This window comes from Rasamsonia byssochlamydoides, assembly GCF_041956645.1.
Source record: "Rasamsonia byssochlamydoides strain NRRL 3658 unplaced genomic scaffold VTN77scaffold_19, whole genome shotgun sequence".
Taxonomy (NCBI): domain Eukaryota; kingdom Fungi; phylum Ascomycota; class Eurotiomycetes; order Eurotiales; family Trichocomaceae; genus Rasamsonia; species Rasamsonia byssochlamydoides.
The window spans coordinates 75,484-103,480 of NW_027192402.1; the positions used below are offsets into that span (position 1 = coordinate 75,484).

General features: G+C 48.5%; 5 protein-coding genes across 5 annotated transcripts; 4 read left to right on the forward strand and 1 right to left on the reverse strand.

Moving 5' to 3' along the window:
* Nucleotides 1-486: 486 nt before the first annotated feature.
* On the forward strand, nt 487-1,635 carry VTN77DRAFT_2473 (uncharacterized protein; the record flags this gene model as incomplete). Its single annotated transcript, XM_069418316.1, has 1 exon — nt 487-1,635. One exon carries the CDS (start codon nt 487-489, stop codon nt 1,633-1,635), a length of 1,149 nt encoding a protein of 382 aa, XP_069279099.1.
* Nucleotides 1,636-2,571: 936 nt separating this feature from the next.
* On the forward strand, nt 2,572-3,480 carry VTN77DRAFT_2474 (uncharacterized protein; the record flags this gene model as incomplete). The annotated part of the gene is made up of 1 exon (XM_069418317.1): nt 2,572-3,480. The coding sequence occupies one exon, from the start codon at nt 2,572-2,574 to the stop codon at nt 3,478-3,480; it is 909 nt and encodes a 302-aa protein (XP_069279100.1).
* Nucleotides 3,481-4,272: 792 nt separating this feature from the next.
* VTN77DRAFT_2475 (uncharacterized protein) lies at nt 4,273-6,773 on the forward strand (the record flags this gene model as incomplete). The annotated part of the gene is made up of 6 exons (XM_069418318.1): nt 4,273-4,557; nt 4,640-5,443; nt 5,495-5,567; nt 5,624-5,888; nt 5,942-6,054; nt 6,118-6,773. The coding sequence occupies 6 exons, from the start codon at nt 4,273-4,275 to the stop codon at nt 6,771-6,773; spliced, it is 2,196 nt and encodes a 731-aa protein (XP_069279101.1).
* Nucleotides 6,774-9,089: 2,316 nt separating this feature from the next.
* On the reverse strand, nt 9,090-10,592 carry VTN77DRAFT_2476 (uncharacterized protein; the record flags this gene model as incomplete). The annotated part of the gene is made up of 2 exons (XM_069418319.1): nt 9,090-9,705; nt 9,763-10,592. The coding sequence occupies 2 exons, from the start codon at nt 10,590-10,592 to the stop codon at nt 9,090-9,092; spliced, it is 1,446 nt and encodes a 481-aa protein (XP_069279102.1).
* A 1,633-nt stretch (nt 10,593-12,225) lies between these two features.
* Nucleotides 12,226-27,956, forward strand: VTN77DRAFT_2477 (uncharacterized protein; the record flags this gene model as incomplete). The annotated part of the gene is made up of 8 exons (XM_069418320.1): nt 12,226-16,561; nt 16,625-16,873; nt 16,929-17,113; nt 17,170-19,575; nt 19,626-20,831; nt 20,885-22,916; nt 22,971-27,694; nt 27,792-27,956. 8 exons carry the CDS (start codon nt 12,226-12,228, stop codon nt 27,954-27,956), a joined length of 15,303 nt encoding a protein of 5,100 aa, XP_069279103.1.
* Nucleotides 27,957-27,997: the final 41 nt, after the last annotated feature.

Sequence of the window (27,997 nt, forward strand, 5' to 3'; positions counted from 1 at the left end):
GCGTCTTTTTTGACTGAACATACTGTCGTCCATCTCTCTGTTTTTTTTTTCTTTCATCATATCTATAAGACCTGTGACGGCTGATGTTCTGTTCTTGATAATATAATATTTTGACGATCACTATAAATTTATCCTACGATCTCTCCATTACTCTCACGCTCATATCGTCGCGTCATCTACTACACGAGTCAACTTTTATGAACTGACAAACGCCTACCTCATGTTTCACTACATGCATGACCTTTCGATCTGCCTTGCCAGTCGAAGGCTGAAAGAACAGATAATACTTCCTCTATAGAATCAGCGGGTTACATAGGTTATTGCTGACTTGTATGGCCCCTGTTGCCCTCATCATCTTCACCTTTCCTTACTGTGTTATTGTCCTACTCGGTAGTATTTCTCTGACATTGCCAATCCTCGTTTCGCTTTCAGATCGTGGAGGGACACCTTGTATCTATCTACAAGTAGTCCCTCTACCCAAATAGAATGTGCGTTGTCGAAAAAGTGACGGACGTTTATCCAGATCACGTTCGCACGAGGCGAACAATTTACCGATGCTCTCTCAGCAACGGCAACGACCTATGCAGCAACACTCGCATCCATGATCTTGGCGAGAGATTCCATGGACATGCTCGGCAATACGATCACAGCCGTCTCAGTCCGGGTATTGAGGTGTCTGCTTCCGTCGAGGTAGAGTCGCGACCAAGCTCTCGACACAGATCTTCACGAAATATCCGGAGATTAACCTACAAGGATGTTCTGCATTTGTTTTCCTTACCATTTACGAGAAGAAGCTCACGAGGAGCCCGAAATCGGCACATGCAGGATGAAATGGTCAGCGAGAACACCCGGGACAGTTACCCTACTTCCCGTGAACCGCAATCATCGCATGGGTTCTCTGAAATACACTCCAACCAGCCACCAGTCGCCAGCTCATCTCCGCCTCAAGAGATCTTTCCCTCTCAGTCTAATGAAAGAGAATCGTCACTACCACCGCCTATTACAAGGCGGCCGCGACACCCGAGAGAAAGAAGTCCGGTGGTCGAACGTGCCCCTCTAAGGCGACCGCAGACTGCCCCATCATCTCCCCCGGTAGTAATTCAGAACCGCCGTCCGGGGCAAGGTCCAATTGAAGCAACAGGTGATCAGGGTTCACAAGCTGCACCTGCACGTCGGCGTGTTCGATTCGCCGCGTCCACCGAGGATGATGAAGAACCTCGTGATGTCCTTTATCATGATGCTGGGAACAACGCAAGCAGTGAGCGCCGGCAACGTCAGTCTGCCCAAGAAGAGGTTCAACGTGCTAGACAACGTGCCCAAGACTCCAGAGAGCGGAGACATGTCGAGGAAGAGACAGAACGCTCCCGCCGGTTTATCGAACGGAACTCTTCGTCACGGCCATCGGTCCGGCAAATAAATAGGCAGGAAAATGTGCACACACGTCGCACAGAGCCTGTGCCTGCATGGCGGCAAACACCACCACGGGTCATTCAAGATGGTAACCGTCAACTGAGAGATCAAGGTAGGCGGGTCATTGAGGACGCTAGCGCTAGACACAGCAGACGTCATTCAAGCGAAGATCATTTTCGAAACAGATCAGGGCAAGGATTCTACAGAATCTCACTTGGCAGATGACATGCGCAGACTGTGATTGTTAAAGAATGTAAAATTATCAGACCAATCTTTCTTTTTTCTTTTCCCTTTTGGCTCTGTTGTCGTGGTCTATGTATGTATCTCCATATCCAAGCCTGCCCTCGTCCTCTTCTTTGCCCTTTCCCCCCTGCATGGGTTTAATCTCCGGCATCAAATTTGACAAGTAATCTAATTAACTTCTTAAAATCAAATATGTAACTCCTGTACTTTTTCGTATGTGTCAATATTTTATTTGAATTCTATATGAGATCTCGTATTTACAAGAAGCAGTGTGATTTGTCGAAAGCGCTACATAAGAACGCCAAGGGGCGGGAACTGTGGATCGCCCTGTCGCGTACGGAGTATCCGCTGAAGCAATCGCGGGAAAAATTCACAGTGGATCAACTCTCACCGAGGATTTCCAGAATGGACTCCGGTATAATACTTTTTCTTCTACCCTGAAAATATTAAACTGTGCAAAGCAGATGACTCTCTATTATCAACCTATATAGGTGTTCACGCTGTCTCACATTTGCACACTACCGCATGGCTTTGTGAGTAGATAGACATCCTTATCTCCTCCAGATAGGATTTCTTTTGCTAACCAACTGGTATTCTGCAGAGATGAACCAAGATATGGGGCAGTGAAGTTAATACAGCTCTTCCAAGTTCTCCGCATACTCGCCCTTTGTGACTATTCTCCCCATCCATTTGTATGAGCGGCTCCTCCGCTCAGTCGCGAAGTGAGTGATCTAGCCAGTCGCGGCGGCGTGTCGTGTGGATATTCCGTGGAGGACTCGAGAATACAATGAAACAATTATCGAAAACGTCATCTTCCGCCTGTCGCGTCAGGTGTGCCTGTGTTCCCGTATATTCCTGTCTCTTAGCCCAAAAACCGCAACCGCGTCGATCTGAGGAGCCCCGGAGAAGAGGGCCGACATGTCACCGCACATTGACGCGATGAATAGCCACGGCCAGAATTCTGGGGATCAAAAAGTCAATTCTGCCGAATCTCAACATGCGGGCCTCGAATCCTCTCAGCGCTCTGATCCTCTTACCCTGCATGCAAACCCAGCAGTTGTGCATGAACAATCTTGTGGCGACTCAGCAGTCTTTGACATCTTGCCAATGGAGGCTTTAAAGATGTTCTCCGCCCATCTGAGTAATCTTGTTAAAATCACTGGAGACGTGTCTCCGACCGCCCTGACGGCCCCGGCGTCTTCATCAAGCGAGCAATTGGAAAGCGTCGACGGAAAGGAGAATGTGACATCGAAGGTAACCAAACTTCACTGGTCTGGTGCGGAAAGCGTCTCTGATGGCGCGACTACAGTCCAGCAGAATGTGTTGGTGAAACGATTCTATTCGAAGAAAGCGCCCCCAATTTCATTGGAGGACTACCTGCTACGGCTGCATAAGTACTGCCCGATGTCTACAGCTGTCTATCTAGCTACCAGTCTCTACATCACGAGGATGGCGCTCGTGGAAAAGATCATCTTGGTTACGCCTCGAAATGTCCATCGACTTGTGCTTGCCGGGCTTCGGGTTGCAATGAAGGCTTTGGAAGATCTTAGCTATCCACACAGTCGCTTTGCGCGGGTCGGTGGTGTTACTGAGCGGGAGCTGACTCGTCTCGAGATCACCTTTTGCTTCCTCACTGACTTTGAATTGCGGGTCGACGCCCATATGCTTATGTGCGAGGCCAAATTCCTGCGGAATAACGGTCTCATGTCTCAGACGGACATGACCTTAGAGACGCAGCAATTGGGCGAGGGCTGCAATGATTCTGCGCTCATCGCATCAACTTCAACATCAAAGGAGATCGCTGCTGGAGCGCCTGAGAAGCCATGACTCACGTGCACTGCGTGTACTGTGAGCCATGGCTCTTTTGAAAGCAGCAGAATGATTTGTGGCGATAACCTACTGAACTCGCATATTCGAGCGTCTGCTTTGTGTATGACTTGCAATGTCAATTATGATTTGTTTAACTATAGCTTTCAGCGTTATGGGTTTGCTTCTGCTCTACTTTCCAATAGCTGAGGTTGGAGTATGACAGTCTTGTACATATTTTGGCTATGTACTGTATCTGGTGGTTGGTTCGGGAATATGCTTAAAAAGCGTGCATGTAGCCTCTAAAATAGAAGTTGGATTAATTAAAAGAATTCTTACTGGAGCCCCATGAAGCAGATTCTGATGACAATTAAATTCGAAATATAGAAATTTTATGTTTTACAGACTGTACAGGCAATTGGTCAATCATGGCTATAAATTGAAATCCCAAGTCTTGTGTTATCTGCTCAGCCCCGTCGCGGCACGGCCGAGCCACGTTGGGGATATCACTAAGGCCGGCCTAATCAAAGCACTGGCCCAAGATTCCCTCAGCCAACATCCAGAAAAAGATATCATGGAAAGCTGTGCTTCCCCCAGCCTTCGTTGTTGATTTTCTTCAGTTCAATCACTCTTTATTTATTGAAACGAGGATCATGCACAATCGCATTGTTGTGTTGTAGCCGCGCATCTTGGGATACAGCAGTCCGATCCATCCTCCTTCGCTTTCGTCTCTCTCTCGGCGCTTACCCTGCCCAAGAGCAACATCGCCTCCCGTTTATGATCGTCGCCTGAGAAAGAGTAATCCAATCGATCATGTCCTCCGGAACGCCGCCCGCAGACGATCCGCAGAACAGCGCCTCCAGTTCACCTTCGGCACCGACAGGGAAGGCCGCTCCAGCACCTCCGAAAGTCACGAATGATGGCGTCGAGATGAAGAATCTGGGATCCGGCAACGACGGAGCGAAAGCGTCGGTGCCACTTGAGGAGGATATAATGCAGCTGGCGCGACTGGGTGAAGTTGGTGCAATGCAAAAGTTGTTCGAGACCAAGAAGTACAATGCGAAGTATAAAGACGAGGAAGGGATAACGCCGTTACATGTATGCCTTTGTTTGAGTAGATTTGCACCGTCTGCACCTGTGGGATTCTTTTACTGATGACGCAATGCTTTGATGTGTATAGTGGGCCGCCATCAACAATCAATATGCCATGTGCAGGTTCCTGTTAGATTCCGGGGCCGACGTGAACGCAAAGGGAGGAGAGTCGGTTGCGACACCGGCTATGTGGGCTGCCCAGCGCTGTCATTATTATATCGTTGACCTCCTTCTTCAACGAGGCGCCGACCCTCTTCTGACCGACGTTCAAGGCTACAACATCCTGCACCTGGCCACTATCGATGGAAATGCCTATCTGCTCGTTCTGTTACTCCACCAGGGGATCCCCGTCGATGTCACCGATCCCCAAGGTCATACTGGTCTGATGTGGGCAGCGTATAAAGGCTTTCCAGCCTGTGTCGATCTGTTTCTGCGGTGGGGTGCAAATGTGAACGCGGCGGACGAAGGTGGACTGACACCGTTGCACTGGGCGTTGGTGAAAGGATCGCATCCCTGTGTTCAGAAGATCATCGAGTACGGCGCAGACAGATTCGCGAAGACGAGGGATGGCAAGACTCCGGCAGAAGTGGCTGCGGAGATGAGGACGACGCGAGTCTGGCACCGGGCGCTTAATGACTGCGGCTACGACAAGGACGGGAATGTGAAGACCCTTCCCCTGGGATTGACGATGTTCATTCACAATAAGAGCGTCCTATCCAAGTTCTTCTTTCTATGGCCCTTTTTTACAGTCTTCGTGATCGTCTGGGTCTTGAGCCACCTGGTCATATATATCTCTCTGCCGATGGCGCTCTTGGGAGTCTTTGGATTGCAATGGATAGCACAACAAGTGGCCAACAATGGCCCTGGCGAGTACCGAGTGCTTCAGAGGACGGTATGCTCTGTCGTGTTCCTGAGTTTGGGCTGTCTCTAATCCTCATCTTAGCCATACCTCGCAGGTGTTTTCGCCGGGACTCTCTTTTGGGTCGGGCTCAGATATGTCATGAAAATTCTACCTGGTAAGATCCCAAGCGTACCATAGTCGGACCTGCGACAAGTGGTTGACAATGGTTAGTGACCTGGGCGGCTCACCCTTTTCTAAATATCTTTTTCGCGATATTTTATGGCCTCACGACGTACTTCTACATCTTTTCGATGACTGAGGATCCGGGTTATGTGCCTAAACTTGGAAGCAGGAACCAGCAAAGATCAGTTATCCGTGAGCTTTTTGATGACTGGAAATTTGATGAGGAGCACTTTTGTATTCATTGTATGGTCCGGAAACCGTTGCGAAGCAAGCATTGCAGACGCTGTGGGCGATGCGTCGCGAAACACGATCAGTAAGAACGCTTCCTCTGAAAGATTGCGAATACCGATACTGACATGCAGACAGCCACTGTCCATGGATTGATAATTGCGTCGGTGTGAACAACCTCCGTCAATTTGTACTGTATATTCTCAGTCTGGAGATCGGCATCCTGTTGTTTGTACAATTGACCATCGCCTGTAAGTGTTGCCAAGTTTTAGGAGCGGCTGTCAATGTTTCGAACGCAGGCTAATGGAGTATAGACATCGAACTGTTACCGGACCCTGCAGAGCATCAATGCAACATCATCAATGACGTTTTGTGTAGCATCGTTCTTCGGGATACCTTTACCCTTGTCCTCACTATATGGGCCAGTCTTCAGCTGATCTGGGTGACGATGCTATGCGCCGTGCAGTTGGTCCAGATCTCGCGCAATCAAACGACTTATGAGAATATGAGGGGTCATTCCATTGATCATGCCCATCCGACCTCGCAGGCCATCACCTCCGCTCTGACATCTGGGACCACGTCTCTTGATGCTGCTGGCCTCACATCAGCTGGACATGGCCCTAACCCTGCAGCGACCCCGGCGGCCCCTCCTCGTCGAAGCCACGGCTGCTTCGAACAGTGGAAGAAGCTGCTAGGGCTTGATACATTTTTCGCGACTGCACAGGGCCGCTCAGCTCGGCAGAAGAACCCTTTTTCTCGTGGGATCATAACGAATTGCCGCGATTTCTGGTGCGATCCCGCGCCGATTTTTAAGAAAAGAGAACCCGGTTCGGCGATGTTGGACGGCGAGATTGTGAACTACTATCGCATGTACGAGCCTCCGTTAAGGATGCACAGCGGTGGTAGAAGAGGGGGTTCAGGGACAGCCTACATGAGTCTTGCCGGTGACGATCCAGAGGAACAAGTTTGAACGTTGAATGTCGTATGGCGAATGTGGAATGTATATTGCATGACATCAGTATACCCTGATCAGTATGTTTCAGCCAGAACGAGAATCGTGGCGTTTGGATTGATGGAAACCAGCACGCATGCATGCATATAGAGAGCGTTGCATGATCAGCACTGACCAGTGACTTGGACTGTATCAACGTTGATGAATGACTGTATGTATCTACTACCTATTCTACCTTTCTTGTCGAATGCTTTGAATGAACGTTTGGAATTTTCACGTCGAGAATATCGGAGATGCTGAGTTGAGTATACATATATTTATGTACGGTAATAACCGCAGCTAGGTAGTGACGAAGGTTTTTCAAAAAGGAAATGAAATGAAATGATGATAGTGATCTAACTTATTTGCTTGTTTGTTTATGTTGCTTTCTTCGTGGGAGTAGTGCAGATGCTAGATACCTTAGGTAGGTTAGGTAGGTATGTACTGTATACCTTCCTAAATCCAACTAAGGTTCTAGACCTGATCTGCCCGACCTATTAGTGCCCAGGACCAGGTAGGTACATACATACTAAGGCGTGGACTTGGACTCGACTCCAGGTTATTAATATTATTATGTCCCTGTCCCTTTGCTTCCATTGTTGCGTTTGCATTGTATTGTACAATTGGCGGTCAATAAATAATTCAAAAGGACATGGAGCAGGGAAAGCGGGGAGGGAAAAAGAGAAGAAAGAAAGGAAGGAAGAAAGGAAAAATTCTGGTAGAAAATTCTTGTGAATCTAACTAGGTAGTGCATAGGCATAAATGCACCAAGAGATTCATTGAGAAAATGAATCTGGACAGGACAAGGAGAGTGATTGATTGATTGATTACCTTAACAAGAGGACAGAGCAGATGGCACATAACTTAGATGCTTTCAGTTCAGATAGAGAGAGACTGATTGGGTAGACAAGCAGACAAACAAGTGGGGCATAATTATTTCACACTTTTTCTGGATAGAAAGAGAGAGCCGGAACATGCAACCCACAGACAGGAAGGTTTTCCATTTTCTTAGGTAATAGCTTCGGACTCTTCGGCGTGCCTAGGAAGTAGGCACCTCGATTGATTATCTGATATGATCTAATCTGATCGCGTCGTCTTTGTCAGTTTCCAGGAACGGCACATCCACCTTAGAGGCCAAGACGTCTAGACAACGGCTAGGGAGTGAGCGAGGTAGCCGAGGTACCAAGGTACCTAGCTAGCAGGCAACGTGGGAAACGTGGGCAACGTAGATAATGGAATCCACGGAACGGAATTGAATGTAATGGGCCTGTCATGCGTGATGGTACGAGACGGAATCAAAGAATCCGATCTCAGGCACGGAGTAGGAGTATCAGGTGACTGGGAAGCTGCAAGCAGAAGAACATTCGGTGCAGTACGGACTCCGAACGGAGTACGGAGTACGGAATACATGTACCTGGCGTACACTGTACGGAGCTTCGGGGGGAAAATTAATTAATTAGTTCGCTGCAAGGTTGCTCCTGAGCTAGCTAGTAGCTAGGCTAGCCTGTCTTTCTGCCAGCCTGCCTGTCTATCGCTTCCTGTTCCTCTTTCCTGCACAGTCTACGTATTTTCTCAGGTAATAACAATTACCTACTGAATATTAGTTTACTGTGTATACTCCGTGCCTAGTCATGGTCAATTGTTAATGTGGAGCCCGGTGGTACTGATGATGACCCGATGATGCTGATGCTGACGCTTACGATGAGACTACGGAGCTACAGTTTGATCAGATAAAAATTTTCACTGTCTGGGCCGCGTTATCTGATCGTACCATTTCCTTGTTGGGTAATAGGCATAAGCCGGGTCCTCCACCAGGGACCACTGACTAGGCCCGGTGGACCTGGTCCTGGACCAAGGTTCCTCCTAGTCTCTCGATCAGTTGACGAGCTACCAAATTACCATCTAGTAAACTTTACTAGTTTCATATGGTAGTGCCAAGAAGCTAATTATTACTTTCTTTTCACCCTTCCTGCCAAGCAATCGCCCAGTTGGGCCAGGATCGTGGATGCACGCGCTTCGGGTACGTGCGGAGGCTCACCTCGCCGGTATCGCTTGCGAATGCTGTCTTTCTTTATTACTTACCATTACAAGGTGGCGTCACGCCATTCATAACGGCGGCTTACGGTAGCTACCTAGCAGGTTTAACTATTAGGTAAGTACTGCAATTCCGTACACATCGATGACGAACTGAATTTGATGACCTCAAAGAACAAGTAAATAAGCTGGTCCATCTATTGTGACTAGTCCGCAACAATCAACTTCGGAGATCCTCCATGGTGGCTGCAACTGGCCCCATCATAGCATGGCGCGGCTGCCCGTCTGTCCGCGCAGTTGGTCTCCCAAAATCGAGTCAACCATCTCTCCGCCTCGCGTCGCCAGTACCGAGAGCAAACTGTCGCTGAGACCGTGGGTGCTCTCGTTGCACCCTTGCAACCAAATTCCCGCATGCGGACTCACTTTACTTTGATCCAGCACCACGCTGTAATTCCGGCGGACTTGCCATTGGTTTCCAACACCCGTGGGTCGTAATTGTTCAACCTTCCGCAGCAGCTCCTCGTGGGCGTTTCGCACGTAGCCGGTGGCCACCATCAAGGCATCAACCTCCAGGACTTCGGTCGTCTCGGGACCGGAAGACGAGGTCACCTTGTCGATACGTATCCGGAGTGGGCCATCTGGACTGTCGGCTTCGATCTTCGTCACCTCGCGACGGGGAAGAATGCGATGCTGCCATTCCTGTTCATTAGGGTTCTTGATCTTCTGGATGTACATGTCATGATAGATCTGTTCAATCAGCTCGAGCCGGACGACTCCGTAGTTGGTCGCTCGATCGGCTGCAATATCGTTGCGACGCTCCTCAGGTGACCGACTGTAGAACTCATCGACTCGTTCGGGATTGAAGATTTCATTGACGCTGTACCATTAGCGAGGCTCACATGGCACAAAGTGAGGACAGGTGAAAGTGGCCTACAATGGTGAATCATCACTGGGACGTAGAGCGGAATCTCTCATGATCAAGGTGGTTTTGGAGTTCGGATATCGAAGCTGCAGGTCATGGAATATTTCTGCGGCGCTTTGACCACTCCCAACGACGGCAATATGATACGGTTTGGAGCCATCCTTCAATAGAGCCGGTAGAGTTGTGCAGTATGCGGAAGAATGCATAATTCTCGGGTGCTGAGGGAAGTTTGGAGGGATATTAGGCTTCCCCCCAACTGCGATGACCACATGTCGCGCTCTCCTCGCAGATATGACCCCCGTTGTCACATTCTTGGAGAGAACGACGAACGAGTCGACGACGGAGCTTCCCGGTTGGACCTTGTCGGGGATCACCTCTAAAACTTCCTGCCCGTAGGTCACGACATTTTCAAACCGACGTGCGCACCATCGCATGTAGTCTTCAAACTCCAGCCTCGATGGCAGGAATGTCCCCAGATTCGAAAACCGTACGAGTCGCCCTTTGTTTTTGAGATAGTTGAGGAAAGTAAATTCGCTCCGCGGATCGCGCAGGGTAGCCAAATCCTTGATAAAGGAGATCTGCATCTTGGAACCAGGAAGCAGCATCCCGGAATGCCACGAGAATTGCTTCTGCTTTTCCAAGAAACACACCTTGGGATGACCCCGGGCGGGCGATCTGGAGAGTCTGTGGTCGAGGGCGTCATGAAGAGCAATGGCTATCGCAAGAGAAGCAGGACCAAATCCCACGCAAATGAGGTCGTGCAAGTCATCTTCTGGCACGGATTTCACGTGTGACAGCTCCGAGGAGTTGAATCGAGCTCTCGAGTTATCCTGGGAACCCATGCCTGGCTCCAGAACACTGGTAAATACGTATTCAAGAGCACACCTAGTCACTAGTAATTGTGAATGATATGGCCACCTGGGCCCCGCGGAGGGATCTATAAGTGACAACAAATGTGGATTTTGGCCTTTATGAAAACGAAAACAAATTCTTCTCTTCGAGCTCCGTACCTGGAGCAACTGAAAAGAGAAAGCGTATCTGGGAAGACTGCTTTCTCTGATCGACAAAGGGAAGCTTTGAACTTATAAGGACTTCCTAAGATAATGTCAAGGCGACTAGGCTCAAAAGTATTACTCCGTCAGGCCAGGCCAGCCTGCCGTGAGTTTAATAATTCACTAAACTCGCCCTACTAGTAGTGTCACGCAAGTATTGTCTGTCTCTGTCTTGTACCGGACGAGAGACGAGTCTGAAAGAAGCAGGAACCGCATGCCAGACATCGTCACGCATACTGGCCCACCACCAATGCCAGCCTTGGTCCTGGAAATACAAGAATCACGACCTGAGGTAAGTTATCTGCCAAGGGTACCATGAGCGTGGAGACAGCAGAACGGGGAGCCCCGCAGCTCCTCGGTAAGGGAGACAGTGTGTGGCGTGGTTGTCATAAAGAGAAGAGCAACCCGGTCTGTATCGAGAAGCGTAGATCAGATCCGCATTGGCCCGATGTCGGATCCGCAAGGACCATGAGCCAAACAAGATCGTATAGTATACTCTGTACTTGCTGCGATGCGGGAGGCATGGGCGTGGTGCAGATCGACAGCCAGGCAATGCAGCAAGAGGTCAAAATTGGGGCTCTAAGATCAGGGCTAGACACAGAAGCAGATGATGCATCATGTAGGGAAAAAGAGAAGGTTGGATAATACGTTCCCGTACGTTGTCAACCCCCCTCCGGCTCAAGGGAAAGACCTCGGTGGACTGCGTTGGTCATCGTCCTGATTGCTGGATGATTGATGGATCTCGCAGCGTCTCCACCGCGTCGAAACGCTGTCGTCATTATTCCTGTTTCCAAAGTCAGAGAATTAGGCAGGCAAGGTCAGGCACTGCCAGGTGGTGCCTTCCTAAGATAACGTGCCGTGCCTTCTTCAACTTCGGCTTTGTGCCACGCTTTGGTCGATTTTTTTCCGATGTGGACCCTGCTGGAAGCCATCGTCATTCGTGGATCGCCTCGTAAAAATAACCATCGTGACTAGTGTAGGCATGCAAATTTAAATGCAGTGGACGGCAGCCCCTTTCCTCCCCCCACTCGCTGTCGCGTAGCGCGTCTGTCTATCATTGAGACAAGACCAGTGGTCGTCGACAACCCAAAACAAAAAAAAATGTGATGATGTGATGATTGGAATAATGAGGCTATTCCGGAAGAGACCTCATGAATCTTAATAGTTGTATGGCGCTGCAGTGCCCAGCCTTCTCTCTTCTTTCCCCTCGTGGACATGCCCCTCAGCGGGGTAGCAGGTGATTTTCTACCCAAGTACCTAGGTAGCTGTACACAGCAGGACAGCGACATGGAATCGCGTATACCACGATCCCATCCTCCCTCCTCGTCACATGGCGGCCAAACTCTGCATCTCTGCATGTAGATGAAACCACGGTCCTGTGTCCCTGGCAATTGCGATCCTGTCATCCTCTTCAGAGACCATCATGAATCGATTCACTCCCTTTCCTGACATCTATCCCAAAGCGGGGCAAAACCTCTCCAGAAGCGAGACTGAATGGAGACTCGATGGCCCAGCTATTCCGCTGGAAGTCTTGGTGTTATCGTGGGCGTCGCTTCTGTCCTCTTTCACGGGCGAAGAATATCCCGTGTTTGCTCTGAATGGAGAGCCTGTCAAAGCTGACTTGTACACCAAGTCCTTTCAGCCCTCCAGATTAGACTCAACCGCGCAAGAAGTGGAGGGATACACGGCCATTGTCACTGATAACTTGCAGAATGCATCCTCCCAAGCAGCTCAAGCACCGTTTCCGGGAAAATGTACCCTGTCTATCAAAATAAACTTGGAGACGGGTGTTGGGTCCATGCAGTCAGATGTCGGGATAGAACCCACAAGTTTGGATCAAATTGGTCGGCAATTGAAGCAAATTATGCAGAGACAGGCTCAGTCTCATGGTATACAGGTTCAGATTCCTTCTACTGAAACACCCCAGCTGTCTATCGCCAACCCTGATCCCCGCATACTGCCAGGACCACAGCTGCTTCACCAGCTGGCACTGGGTCGTGGACAAAAGTCATGTCACGCCATTGAATTTCTCTGTCCTGATGAGTCCGTGCAAAGTCTATCCTACGAAGACTTGGATCGGCTTTCTACAGCACTGGCAGCAAAAATTATCCAGGCTCTAGGCCGTTCGTCTCAATCGAACGCAAAGAACATTGTTGTCCCAGTACTCATACCACAGTCGGTAGATCTTTACATTGCTTGGCTGGCGATCCTCAAAGCGGGCGCCGCCTTCTGTCCTCTGGGTACTGATTCACCTGAGGATCGTATAAACTTCATCCTCAAAGATGTTGACGCGGAGGTGGTCGTCACGCAGAGTGCATTCAGAGGAAAGCTGGCGACCGGGAAAGGCATTGCAGTGGTCCTGACAGATGATTTGCAAGCTGAGGATGTTTTGACGGTTCTGAATGCGGGAGAAGTCTCCTCTGAGAACCTTGCTTATGTTATGTACACGTCTGGCTCGACGGGACGGCCAAAAGGAGTGGGAATCTCCCATCGTGCTGTCACCCAGTCATTGCTTGCTCACGATAAATTGATCCCCCCGTTCAGGCGATTCCTTCAATTTGCGTCCCCTACATTTGACGTTTCAGTATTTGAGGTCTTCTTTCCTCTGTTCAGGGGCGCAACTCTGGTAGGGTCTGAACGCGCCGCCATGCTTCGTGATCTGCCGCATATCATCACGAAACTGCAGGTTGATGCGGCCGAGCTCACGCCCACAGTTGCGGGAGAGCTCTTGCGCAGTCGACAGGCGGCACCGTCCCTGAGGGTCCTTCTCACAATTGGTGAAATGCTCACGAGGCGTGTCGTAGACGAGTTTGCATCGTCAGCGAGGGCGCAAGGAATTCTTCATGCCATGTACGGCCCAACGGAGGCTGCTATTCATTGTACGGCTGCCCCGAACTTCCAAGTTGATTCCCGGGTCAACTTAATCGGGCGACCTTTCGAGACTGTTTCGGCTTTTGTGGTATCTCTAGAAGAGAATAGTGATATGCAGACTTCGGATCCCGTAATCCTGCCTGTAGGTCAGATTGGGGAACTTGTCGTTGGTGGACCGCACCTCACGAATGGTTACATTAACCGTCCAACCGAGAATTCAAAGGCGTTTCTAGAGAGTCCACTGTATGGTCGGCTGTATCGAACAGGAGATAAGGCTCGCTTCCTTCCTAATGGCAATATCGAATGCCTCGGGCGAATATCCAGCGGACAGGTGAAGCTGAGAGGTCAACGTGTGGAACTTGGGGAGATCGAAAATGTTGTATGCATGGCTCAGAATGTTCGCAATGCGGTGGCCGTCGTTGTCCAAGGAATACTGGTGGTGTGGGCATTGGTCGACGGAGACGGCGTTACGCCAGCTGAACTCCGTCAATTTTGTCAAAAACAGCTTCCCACCTATATGGTGCCCGGAGACTTTGTTCTCGTACATGAATTCCCCCGACTGGCGTCTGGAAAAGTCGATCGGAAGACTATGGAATCCGACTATGTCCGAAACAATAGAACGGTAGAGTTCGAGGTGGATAGGGCATATCGAGACTCGCTTGAAGAGCAGATCTCTCTTTGTGTCAGCGAAACGCTGAACACACCAGCCAAGAACTTGAAGAGCCTTGCAGCGGCGGGTCTTGATTCACTGTCCGGGATTCAACTAGCTGGTCGACTACGCGCTATTGGGGTCAATCTGGATGTCGGGAAGCTGTTGACTGCGGACTCCGTCGAAGGAATCTGGCATCTGGCGAAGAAGTCAGTGGAGGAGTCCTTAAAAAAGACAGTGAATTTGAAGCTTCAGGACGATTGGGAGACGGTCCGGAAGACCGGGTTGGAGATGCTCCAGTCAATTGGTTTCGATTCTGAGATAGAAAATGTGGAGCCATGCAGCCACATCCAAGCAGCAATGCTTTCGGAATCTTTTCAAAATCCAAAGGCATATTGTAATTGGATCGAACTTCAGTTTGACCAGGAAATAGAGGTCACTTTGATAAAGGAGGCATTCCGCAGAATCGCTCAGCACAACGACATCTTGCGGTCTGGCTTCGTGAACATTGGGCTGCCTGAGAATGCTTTCTGTCGATTCACATGGAAGACTCTTAACGATGATAAGTTACAGGAGACGGAATCGTTCGAATACGACTGGACATTAAGCAGCGACGGTGGTATCTTGACCCCATTAAGAGTGCAGTTCAGGCATGAAAACAGATCTGTTCGAGCTCTTATTCAGATGCACCACGCACTCTATGATGGATGGTCTTGGGACCTTTTCCTAGATGACCTCCATTCTGCTTTGTTAAGAGAAGATTTAGTGCCAAGGCCATCATACGCAAATGTCGTTCGATATTACATGGAGTTCAGCCTATCTGACGCAGCTGTCCAGTCCATTTCATACTGGCAAGATCATCTGCAGGATGTTGTCCTATCAACCTGGCCAAGTTTCCACGATAGAACTGATGTTTCTCGGGGAAGAGGCACTGCCGATCGTGTGCTAGATCTTTCATTACCGGAACTTGATAGAGTCTCTCGGTCATTATCTGTCAGTCGACAGTCCATCTTCCAAGCCGCCTTCGCATATCTCCTGTCTTCGTACCTTGGAGCGCCCGATGTCGTCTTCGGGACCGTCTTCTCTGGCCGAACACTACCTGTTGATGGTGTAGAGTCCATTATCGGGCCCTGCCTACGCGTTCTTCCCACCCGTCTAAATCTCAGCTGGGTCCGAACTGTCGCCGATCTCATCCTTGCAATTCATAATGGCAATCGACGCTCTTTAGAATATGGGGACGTATCCCTTAGAGAGATTAAGAAAGTGTCTGGAATCAACCTTGCAGATTCTCTCTTTGATAGCTTGATTGTCTGGCAGGAGACACCATGGACTGCTCAGAAACCTGGACGTGTTTTCAAGGAGATCGCAGCCGCTGATTTCTTGGAGTTTTCAATGACACTACAATTGGAGCCCAAGGACAATAGGATTCATGCTAATGCAATTTTTGAGAAATCTGTTTTTCCGATTGCGCAGGTGCAGATCTTCTTGGAGCAGGTTGACATGATTGTTGCTCAATTCATCCAATCACCCGATCTTCCAATTAGTCGTGTCAACGATCGTCTGCCTCCCTCCCTATTATCGATTGAAAATCCCAATTTCGAGCAACAATCCAACCTGCCGAGACTTGCAGAAGGAGTTGAAAAGATTGCGGTTGACGACCCAAACAGGATTGCAATCGAGTTCTTACACTCTCTTGACCCAGATTCTGGCGATGCTCGCGTGGATAGCATCACCTACTATGAACTTAACTGTCGCGCGAATCGTCTCGCTCACCATCTCCGCAGTCTTGGTGTTGTTGACGGTGACCTCGTTGCCATCATCTTAGACAAATCCCTTGACCTCTATATTTCAATACTGGCTGTGATAAAAATCGGCGCAGGCTATGTGCCTTTGACCCCGCAAACTCCTCCCGATAGAATTCATTTCGTTTTGACGGAGGCAAACCCCCGTCTCTGTATTATCAATTCAATTCTTAGATCTAGCTTGCATTCTTTGGATACGTTGCATTTCGTGGAGTCTGACAGCATTAACATAGAAAGATATCCAGATACCAACGTTTTGTCATCGCATAATTGCGCAAATCTTGCATACGTCGTCTTTACCTCTGGAAGCACTGGGAAGCCAAAGGGTGTACTCATCACACACCATAATTTACAGAGCAACATCGCCGTGCTCATGGAAATATACCCGATCGGAGATGAAGCCAAAATGCTGCAAGCATGTTCACAAGCTTTTGATGGTTAGTTATCTTTCGGAAACTGTGATCGCTCAGAAAGTTCCCCAGATCTCTAACAGGCCGCAGTATCGGTGTTCGAAATATTTTTCACATGGCATACCGGCATGACACTCTGTTCCGCAACAAACGATGTCATGTTTAGAGATATTGAACAAGTTATTCGCACACGGAAGGTGACGCACCTCAGCCTCACTCCCACAGTCGCTGCTCTTGTACATCCCAGAAATGTGCCAGGAGTGAGGTTCCTGGTCACTGCTGGGGAAGGGCTAACGGCGAAAGTGCACAAAGATTGGGCCGGAAACGGGCTTTACCAAGGTGAGTCTTCAAGCTCTTTTTCTGCATTCAGGATTTTGGACTCAATTTAGAGTAGGTTACGGTCCCAGCGAGACTACAAATATTTGCACTGTCCGGCCTAACGTCGAACTATCTGATTCCATTCGGAACATTGGAAAGCCTTTCAAAAACACCTCAGCATTCGTTATTTCAGATGATAAAGACTTCTCATTGATACCCCGTGGTGGGGTTGGAGAGTTCTGCTTTGGCGGTGATCAAGTCGTATGTATTTTCGAATCGTATACTTGTCGAGTATTCTTTTCTAACAGGATTTCAAGGGCCGAGGCTATCTCAACTTACCAGGTTTAACGAGCGAAAAGTTCATCAACCACCCTCTATACGGTAGATTGTACCGATCGGGAGACTTTGGACGACTGCTTGTAGATGGCTCACTGGTATTTACTGGTCGTCGAGATGATCAAGTCAAGCTCCGTGGCCAACGCATTGAGCTTGGCGAAATCAATAGCATTGTGTTGCAGAACACAGCCGTCAAAGACTGCACAACAATGATTGTGAGAGATGAAAGTTGCAGCCAGCAGCAACTAATAACCTTCTGGGTGCCAGCATGCCCTCCCCAAGACGAAGGAGACAAGGCAAATTCTTCTTCTGTCATCAAAGACCTCTTCGACGATCTATGTGCAGCGCTTCCCAATTATATGGTGCCTTCAGCCTTTATACCTGTGGATTCAATTCCCATGACAACGGTAAAAAAGATCGATAATAAAAAGCTGGAAAAGCTTTTCCGGGGGATGAGCTTGGAAGAGTTGCAAAGATTTTCGCCTTCGCACGGGACATCTGAAGAGAAGCGCGAATTTTCAGAAACAGAATACGCAGTCGCAAAGATTGTTTCTGAAGTGACACAAACTCCCTTACAGAATATTCACACGAACACTTCATTATACAACCTTGGGATCGACTCCATATCGGCGGTCTATCTTTCGAAGCGACTAAGGCAAGCTGGTTTTGGCCAGCTGGATGTATCTGTCATACTTCGGCATGGTTCAGTAACTCAACTGGCCACAGCTGTCACGAAGAATGATAAGCAGCTACAAATCTCCTCCGGCACAGATGCGGAGAAGATCTTTGACGAGGAATTTGTTGAGGAAATAAAATCTGATTTCCAGGACATGGGAAGTCCTGTGGAATCGGTGATTCCTTGTACTGCTTTGCAGGAAGCAATGCTTTCGCGTAAGGGCTCCAACGATGGAAGCGCTTATTGCAACCATTTAGTCTTCGAGGTATACGGGGACATCCAGATTCTTCGGCAAGTATGGGAACATATGGTTGCCAGACATGACATTCTGCGGACATGTTTCACTACCACGAGCGACGCTAGGTTTGCGTACGCACAAGTGATTCTTAAGCAGGTCTCCTTGCCTTGGAATTATTTAGAGACACCTGCGGATGAGATGCCTCTTGTAGTAGAAAAGCAGAAGTCTCGCTTCATAGGTCAGGCTCAGGATCTCCGAGCTATGCCTTACTCGATCAGCGTTTTGGAAGATAAAACGAGCGGCAAGACAATGCTTCTCTTTTCAATACATCATGCACTGCATGACGGTGAGGCCATGTCGCTTCTACTCAAAGAAGTCGAGCAATCCTACGCAGGGAAAGAATTGCCACAAGCCGTTCAATTTCATCAATTTATTAGGTTCATGGTGTCCACGGACCAAGAACAATCGGAAATTTTCTGGCGCCAGTACCTCTCCGGGTTATCTCCTCGACTCTTGTGCCCCTGGACAAAGACGAAGGGAGGTTCCGAAAGGCAACGCCACCAACGACACACTATTGACCTGGACATTTCTCTCCAGCTATTTGAGACAATGTGCAAGGAGATATCAGTGACACCATTGAATGTTTTCCATGCTGCATGGGCTCGAGTCCTAGCCCTGTATACAAACTCTTTGGATATCTGCTTCGGGAACGTCTTCAGCTGTCGAACAATACCGTTAGATGGTGTGGAGAGAATCGTTGGGCCATGCTTCAACACCCTTCCAATTCGCATCCAGATGTCTTCAACAGACATGAACGCTGACATCATGAAGCTGGCTCAAAGAACGAATATCGAAATCATGCCTCATCAACTCTACTCACTACGACAAATACAGAAGAGCATCTCTGGAGATGCTTCTCCTCTTTTTGACACAATTGTTCTTCTCCAGCCTCCGCCCCGAGAGTTGGAAAGAGAATTGTGGAGACTGGTCTCTGAGGAGGGAGATATGGATTTCCCCATAATCATTGAGGTTACCCCTTCTCACGAGAGAAATAACATCACGATATGTTTACATTCCGACTCCCAGCATGTTTCTTCATCAGATGCAGAGAAGATTGCGAGGGATTTTGTTGCTCTGGTCGGTCACACAATACGATACCCTTCTGCTCAAGCTACGGATCCGGGTATCCTCGCGGGTGATATACCATCAATTGCAAAGGCTGCAAAGGAAGTCAAAACAGCTCCTCCTGGGTCCTGCGAGATCAACCCGTCCCGTGATTTGGTCGCTCGCGCTTCGTCGAGAGAAGAGCGTCAAGTTCGAGACGTTCTGTCCAGCTTATCTGGTTACAAGCCTGGTGCTATCAAGCCCGAAACAACAATATTCCAACTTGGACTCGATAGCATCAACGCGGTACAGCTCTCGGCCATTTTGAGAAACTTAGGATACGATGTTCCTGCTGCAGAGATCCTCGAGGTAAGGGCTTAGAATCCATAGAACAAAGTTCGATTCTGACATGGAAACAGACGCCAAGTCTGAGTGAAATAGCGTCACTTCTTGCACGGTCGAGCTCCAAAGTGATCACTGAATCTTTCGATTTTCAGTCCTTCGAATCGAGACATAGACTCTCTGTATGTGAGAAGCTTGGTATTCCAGTCGAGCATGTGGAATCAATACGTCCCTGCACGCCGGTTCAGTCTGGGATGCTAGCTTTATTCACTAACACAGAGGGCGATCTCTACTTCAATCGTATTGTTTTGAGATCACAGATCCCTCTGAATATGGACCTTCTCAGAGATGCCTGGTCAAAGACGGTAGCCAGACATGAAATGCTGCGGACTGGGTTTGTTCATCTAAAAGATCAGCAACTTCCTTTTGCTATGATAACGTACCGGGAGAATTCCACAACACTGCCATGGAATGAGTCCAAACACGGCGTTTCCGAAACAGAGATACATCGCCGGCGCAAGTACGTGTGTGAAAATCTCCATCTGCCTCCATGGTTTCTTGTCATAAAGGATTTGGGGTCCACCACGGAAGTCGAATTCGCAGCCCTTCACGCGATATATGACGCTCAGTCCTTGGAATTAATCTTATCTGATGTCGCAGAGGCATACAGAGGAAACCAATTACCCCGAGTTGTTCCAAACAACTTGATTCTTGGTCATATCCTTACCACTGCAACCTCCGAGAACCCTGACTTGGAGAAATTTTGGAAGGGTCTAGAGTCAGAATACCAAATAGTCAAGTTCCCGGATCTGAGTCCCACACGTGTTGAAAAAGTGGAATTGCTGGTCACCGCTAAACTAAGCTCTAAGCATCCGACATTGATTGATGACAAATGTCGAGAGCTGGGTATCACATTGCAAGCAGCGGGCCAAGCGGCCTGGGCCCGGCTCCTGTCGGCGTACACTGGACAGAATACTATTACCTTCGGTGTTGTCTTTTCCGGCCGTGACTTATCTCAGGATGCACAGGAAGTTGTTTTCCCATGTCTCGTAACACTTCCTTTTCAATGTTGCATTCAAGGAACAAATCGCGATCTCGTCAGCTCCATTATGAAAACCAACGCAAGCCTTGTAAAGAGGCAGTTCACTCCGTTATCGAAAATTCAGAGATGGCTCAATGCAGATCAGGCGCTCTTCGACACGCTGTTTGTTTACCAGAAATTCTCCTCTGAGAGAAGGGACACTCAATTTTGGCAGATTACAGAAGAAGATGCAAGAATCGACGTATGTCAATCCCACCTTTCCTATCAAGGAGTGATACACTGACGGGTTATTAGTATCCTATATCGATTGAAATGATACCGCGTCACGGCGAACTCGAGCTACGTCTAACACATAGAAACGATATTGTTCCGCGAGGACAAGCGATGCTCATATTAGAGCAGTTAGATGATCTCCTGATGGACTGTTTGTTTTCTCCAGAGTCACAGTCCAGCGAGCGTTCCGGGATAAGGTCTAGTTTGCTTTCTATAACACCATCCAAAGAATCAAGTCTTCCATCATCTGTCGAGTTACTGCATCAGTTCGTCGAGGAGAGCGCGCAAAAATTTCCGACGAGAATCGCGTTCGAATTCGCGTCAAGCATCACACCTAAAGGGATCGAGAAGCGGACTTGGACTTACCATGAGCTTAATAATGCTGGTAACAAAGTTGCCAGGTTACTGCAGAAACTCGATGCTGCTCCTGGGGACCTGATTGCAATCTGTTTTGATAAATGCCCTGAGGCATCGTTCGCGATCCTCGGTATTTTAAAGGCAGGTTGTGCTTTTGTTGCGCTAGATCCAAGTGCACCCATGGCTCGAAAGCAATTCATCCTTCAGGATTCTTGCTCCAGGATACTCTTGTGCGTATCAGAAAGGAGGGACGAATTACGGACGTTGTCTGGTGTCGAAGTCATTGCGCTGGATGAACATGGCTTATTGGATGATATCTCATCTCACCCTCCTGCTTTAGTTCGGCCCATTAAACCTGACGATACTTGCTATTGTTTGTATACATCCGGAACAACAGGGACGCCGAAGGGGTGCGAAATAACCCATGAAAATGCAGTCCAGGCAATGCTCGCGTTTAGCCGGCTTTTTGATGGCCACTGGGACGAAGAGTCACGCTGGCTCCAATTTGCTTCCTTTCATTTTGACGTTAGCGTACTGGAGCAATACTGGAGCTGGAGTGTTGGGATATGCGTCACTTCCTGCCCGCGAGATCTGCTGTTTCAGGATCTTGCAGGAACAATCCGACAACTTCAAATCACGCATATCGACCTCACTCCTAGTCTTGCGAGGCTTGTTCACCCAGATGAAGTACCATCGCTCTGCCGTGGCATATTTATTACTGGGGGAGAACAGCTCAAGCAGGAAATTCTGGATGTATGGGGAGAATACGAAGTCATTTACAACGGCTACGGTCCAACAGAAGTCACGATCGGCTGCACTATGCTTCCCAGAATGACTGCTCACAGCAAACCATCTAACATCGGACCTCAGTTTGATAATGTTGGCTCGTATGTCTTCAAGCCCGGTACTTCAATCCCTGTTTTACGTGGTGGAATGGGTGAACTTTGTGTTTCCGGACCCCTTGTCGGCCGAGGTTATCTGAATCGCCCGGAGCTCACTAAAGAGAGGTTTCAGTTCGTGGATGAGTTTCAGGAACGAGTCTACAGAACGGGTGACCTTGTGAGGATTTTGTACGATGGTAGTTTTCAATTCCTTGGGCGCATTGATGACCAAGTGAAGCTCCGAGGACAACGCCTCGAGATTGGCGAGATTAATGCCGTTATCCAGAGTGCAACGTCGGAATTAGGGGAAGTCGCAACCACGGTGGTTAAGCACCCCGGTCAGGCAAAGGAACAGCTTGTGTCTTTCGTCACAAAGACGCCTTCAAAGCCCCGGGCTCCAGTCAAGGTTGTATTCGACGAAAATAACCGCAAATTTTTGTCAGCAATCAAAGCTTCGTGTCGAGCTAAACTTCCTGGCTACATGGTTCCAACCCATATCATTCCCATCTCCTCGTTTCCGTTGTCACCTAACAACAAAGCGGACATGAAGACATTGAAAACGATTTATGAAAACATGTCATTGGAAGAACTTCAAAGTCTGGATTCCCTAGGTACTGAGACACAATCTGTGGATCAGGAAGACATCAAAAAGGTCATTGAGGTCCTTGCAGAATTCAGTCAAACGAAGCCTGAAAAGATCTCTCCGTGGTCCAGCATATATGAGCTTGGACTGGACTCTATATCTGTCATATCATTTGTCAGATCTCTTAAAAGCGCTGGCTTCCAGAGCGCTCAAGTATCGCTAATTATGAAGAGTAAGTTTACAACCGTGAGATTTCATGTTTATAACTGCTGACAAGCACCCATAGACCCAACAGTTGCAGGAATTGCTATGTCTTTGCGAAATTCACGGAACTGGTCATCATCATCAGACAGACTATACAGTGAGAGCAAACAAAAAGTGATTGCTTTCACTCACAGATACTCTCTTATTGCCGCAGAACAGCTCGGACTCCCAGCAAGCAGGATCGAAGGAATCGCGCCTTGTACTCCACTTCAGGAGGGGATGATATTTCGCTTTCTGGAGAGCCAGAAGCCCATATATTGTTCGTCATTCAACTTCGAGCTGAGGTCCACCACCGATTTGGCTCTTTTGAAAAAGGCCTGGTCTCAGACACAGAATGAAGTCCAACTCCTTCGTGCGAAATTCATACCTCTACCGGATGGTTATGCTCAAGTTATACTCAAAGATGATGAGCTTCCTTGGTTCGAAACTACGGTTTCGACCGATGAAGACATTGAACACATCAGACATCAAAGTTTCAACCTATGGTACGAGAATATCAATGGGTTTTCAGGGAAGCTTTGGGAAATCCGCATAATCAAATCCGCTGTCAGGCTCATCATGTGTTTGAATATTTTTCATGCACTGTATGATGGCAACAGCCTGCCACTTTTGCTGGAACGAGTTTCGTTGCATTATCTGGGAAAGGAGATCCCATCAAACGGTCCAGCATTTCTGGATATATTACCCATGGGCCCTCTACGCCGAATCCCGGAAGCCGAAGAGTTTTGGATCAACCATCTTGCCGGTTCTCACGGACAGAGGATTTTTACCAGTCCAGACGCCGAGGACTCGAACCCAATCGTTTTTAAACTGGACATTAGTGACATTGACCGTTTAGAGGAGGTCAAAACTTCTCTCCAAGTCACGGAACACTCAATATTCCATGCCTGCTGGCTGCTTGCTCTGCATGATCATTTTTCAGTTGTTCCTACCTTGGGTATCGTTGTATCTGGAAGAACGCTTGATATTCCCGGAGTGGAGGCTGTCGTTGGTCCACTATTCAATACGATCCCAAGCAATATAAAGTTCCAACATTTGCGGACATCTGCTGAACTTGTGCAAACTTGTCACAACTATTACGTCTCCGTTCTGCCATTCCAGCATACGGCACTTCGGGATATAATGAAATGGACAGGCAAGACGTCCGAAAATCCGCTCTTTGAGATCTTATTTGTTTTCCAGAAGGAAGATGGCACATCTCGTTCTGTGACAGAGGAAGTATGGACCACGCTCGATTCTCAAGCGGATATAGAGTATCCATTGGCTCTGGAGGTACAACGCAATTCCGACAAGACCTTGATGATAACGATTGCGGCAAAATCTAAAGCCATTTCCGCAGAAAAGGCGAAGGAGCTCGCTTTCACTTTCAAAGACACTTTATTCGAACTTCTGCATAATCAGTCAAAGGACCTGCCCTCTGTCCATGGAGATCTGGAATCTAAAAGTTCAGATTCACACGATGTCATTCCTCAGAAGGAGATTGCTGACAATCTCAACGGAGACAAGCGAGAATCCAAATTTATTTGGACTCCGGAGATGTACAAAATCAGAGAAGTCATCGCAGAGCTTGCTGGCGTTGAAGCGGACACCATTCATGAAGAGACGTCCATATTTGAACTTGGATTGGACAGTATCGACGCGATAAGGCTGTCATCGAGACTAAGTAACTCTGGGATCAGTCTGTTGGTTAGCACGATCATGCATTGCCGCAACATTCGGAGGATGGCCGAGAAATTGTCGATGGCGCCTAAAGTGGAACAAGAGAGACAGACCATTTCACTCGATCAATACGAAAAGGTTTTGATAGCGAGCTTGACAAAATATGGGAAGCTCCCTAAAGATGCAGTCAGAGTCTTGCCAACAACTCCACTTCAAGAAGCGATGATCGCGGAAATGGTCGCCTCAAATTACCAACATTACTACGGTCAAGATATACTTGAGCTTGAACCTGAAGTGGAACTGGAAAGACTTCTTGATGCATGGAAGACAGTTGTCAATGCTCATGCTATCCTTCGAACTTCCTTTGTGGAGGTAGAGGATCCGGAAATCCCGATCACATATGCCCAAATTGTCCATCCACCAGACGTGAGTGACTTCACCGTTATCGATCAAGACGGACAGCCGATAGAAGAGCTCCTTCAATATCAACAAAATAGCGATGGCGACATCAATCTGAACCGTTTGGCATTTACATTACGCGTCGTGCGTGGTGGAGCTAGGCGTTTCATTGTTTTATCAATCGCCCACTCCTTGTATGACGGCTGGTCGCTGGAGTTGCTCCACAGAGACGTCGCGAGGTGCTACTCCGGGGAGACGTACTCTCGGGAGACAATTGATCGGCCACCGTATGAACCTGTATTGCAGCAAATTATAGCTTCTTCTGGAGATAAGGCTCAAGAATTTTGGCGCGCAAGCCTTGCGAACTTCACCCCCCGACAATTCCCCCGGGGGACAGGAGCCGGTGGAAACGAATCTCTCGTTCACCGCGCAGAGAAGACATTGACCGTCCCACATGAGAAGATCGATCAGTTCTGCAGACATCATGGCGTCACAGTTCAAGCTCTCGCTGTTACTTCCTGGGCGCTTGTCCTAGCCGGTTTCCTCAAAAGCCTTGATGTGGTATTCGGGCTAGTACTTTCTGGCCGGAATTTCGTTGATGCTCAGGAAATAATGTTTCCGACAATGAATACAGTGGCATTCCGCGCGATTCTCCATGGAAGCCGCTTGGACATGTTGAAGTACATCCAAGGTACTCTGGCAGACATTCTCGAGTATCAACACTTTCCTCTCCGAAAAGCCAGCGTCAATACTGGGGCTCGAACGTTATTCGATACTCTATTCATTTATCAGAAGAGACCGACGGAAATAGAAGCTCTTCAGAAACCACTTTACCATTCGGTGGGCGGCTCATCAAACACTGAATACCCTATATCTGTGGAGATGGAGCTGGTTGGCAAATCAATGGTATGCCGCCTAGCGGGCCGCGATGATGTCTTAGGATTCAGTGACACAGTTGGTCTCTTGGATCGCATTAACACAGCTTTCCGTCTGATCATTGAAGAGCCTCACCATGCCACAATCGATTTTGTGGATGACGGTATTGTCATCTGTGAAAGCCCTGCTTTCCAGGAGACGACGGAAGTGGAAGAAGTCGACAGTGACAGACTTGATCCTCAGGATCAGAATAGTTGGACACATTTGGAGATGCAAATACGCCAAGTCCTTTCTACTGTATCGGGCATACCAGAGGAACAGATCCGCAAGCAATCGACGTTGTTCCATCTAGGCCTCGATAGTATCAGCGCGATCAAAGTGTCCTCCTTGTTAAAAAAGCAGTCTATCACTCTTCCTGTAAGTGCGATGTTGAAAGCGGGTACAATACAGAAGATGGCAGCCGCTGTAGGAGTCGATCAGTCTCGTCTCCGCAATGAGCATGCGAATGTGGAACTGGATCACCTTTTGAACGGAGTTGACCCCGGTCCTCTTTTAATGTCCCATGGCATTGAAGAGCAACAAGTTGAGAAGGTCTTCCCGACAACGTCAGGGCAAACTTATCTACTTGCGATGAACATGCTGAATCCAGCTTTGTTCTACCCGAACTTCATCTACGCTGCAGATCATCTCAGCAAACCCCAGCTGGATAGAACCTGGTCACTGCTGACAAGCCGGGTGCCGGTTCTGCGTACAATATTCATTCCAACAGGCCAGAGGGAACTCCCGTTCTTGCAAGTGGTGCTTAAGGAGCTTGAAAACCCTATTATCTGGCACGAGTCAATGAACGGCAGAACGTTTCGGACGTGTTCAAAACGAGGGATCACGTCCGGACCTGTATCGCTTCATGCGAGTGAGACAGAGCGAGGGATTGTAATAATGTTGCAGATCCACCACGCTCTTTATGACGCTGTGAGCCTTCCCAAGCTGATCAACATCCTGGCCAGATCCTGCATGGGTCAAGAACCTGAAATTCCCAAAATCAACTTGTCCGATTTTGTAGCATTTCAAGGCACACACTCGTCGTCAGCGGTACGAAAGCAGTTCTGGAAGAGCTACCTCTCGCAGGTTGATGGGAAGCCAACTTCAAGTCTCGGGTCGACCTCGTGCGGAATGATTCAGCGATCCTATCGGCCCGGACTGGTCTCCGATATCTCCAGAATTGAGGCCATTGTAAGGCACCACAGTCTAAGTATTCAGGCTCTGTTTTTGGCAATATACGCCAGAATTCATTCTCGGATCATTTGGAAGGACCTCTATAATGACCGGGATGATAAGGCGCCGCCGACAAATGTTGTGGTAGGGGTGTATCTTGCCAACCGAGCTCATGCACTAGAAGGGTTACCGGACCTGATCGCGCCTACACTGAATATGGTGCCTCTGCGGGTTGATATAAGTGGTGGTTCGTCCATTATCCAATCAGCTCAGAAGGTCCAGAGCGATTTGCACGAGATCAGCACAATCGAGCATTCAGGGGTGTCGCTTGTTGAGATCGCCGACTGGACCGGAATTCGCTTGGATGTCTTTGTCAATTTCTTGAGAATACCAGAATCAGAAGACCCCTCCCAGACTAACGTTAATGGCGATGGTTTCTCCTTCGCTCCTGTGGAGCCGGAAGAATTGGACCGTGATCCGGAGAGCAGACCAAATGGTGATCATGAAGAAGATGAAGATGCGCATCGTCGTCATCAAAAACATGGAGATAACGTCTTAGAGTCCGAAAGCGGCATTGATTTCTTGAGTGATGTTTACAGGGTATGTATTTCCCATCATCAATAGCTATTCTTGAGTTCATTCCTTGAGTTGATAGAGTCTGGGTTGGAATGCTAACAAGATGATGAAATGAATGCAGAACTCGATCGACGTCGAGGCAGCAATCCGAGACAATGGCCTGGACGTCGGCATTTTTTCCCCGGAGGAACGCCTGGACAAGACGACCGCTGAAAGCGTTCTTGCTGAGATACAACGAGAGATGACGAGGTTGGTTGAGGATGCGGAAATAGCGGGATTCATGTGAACGATGTGATGTGACTTTTTTGCAAGGCTGTCTTGTTATTT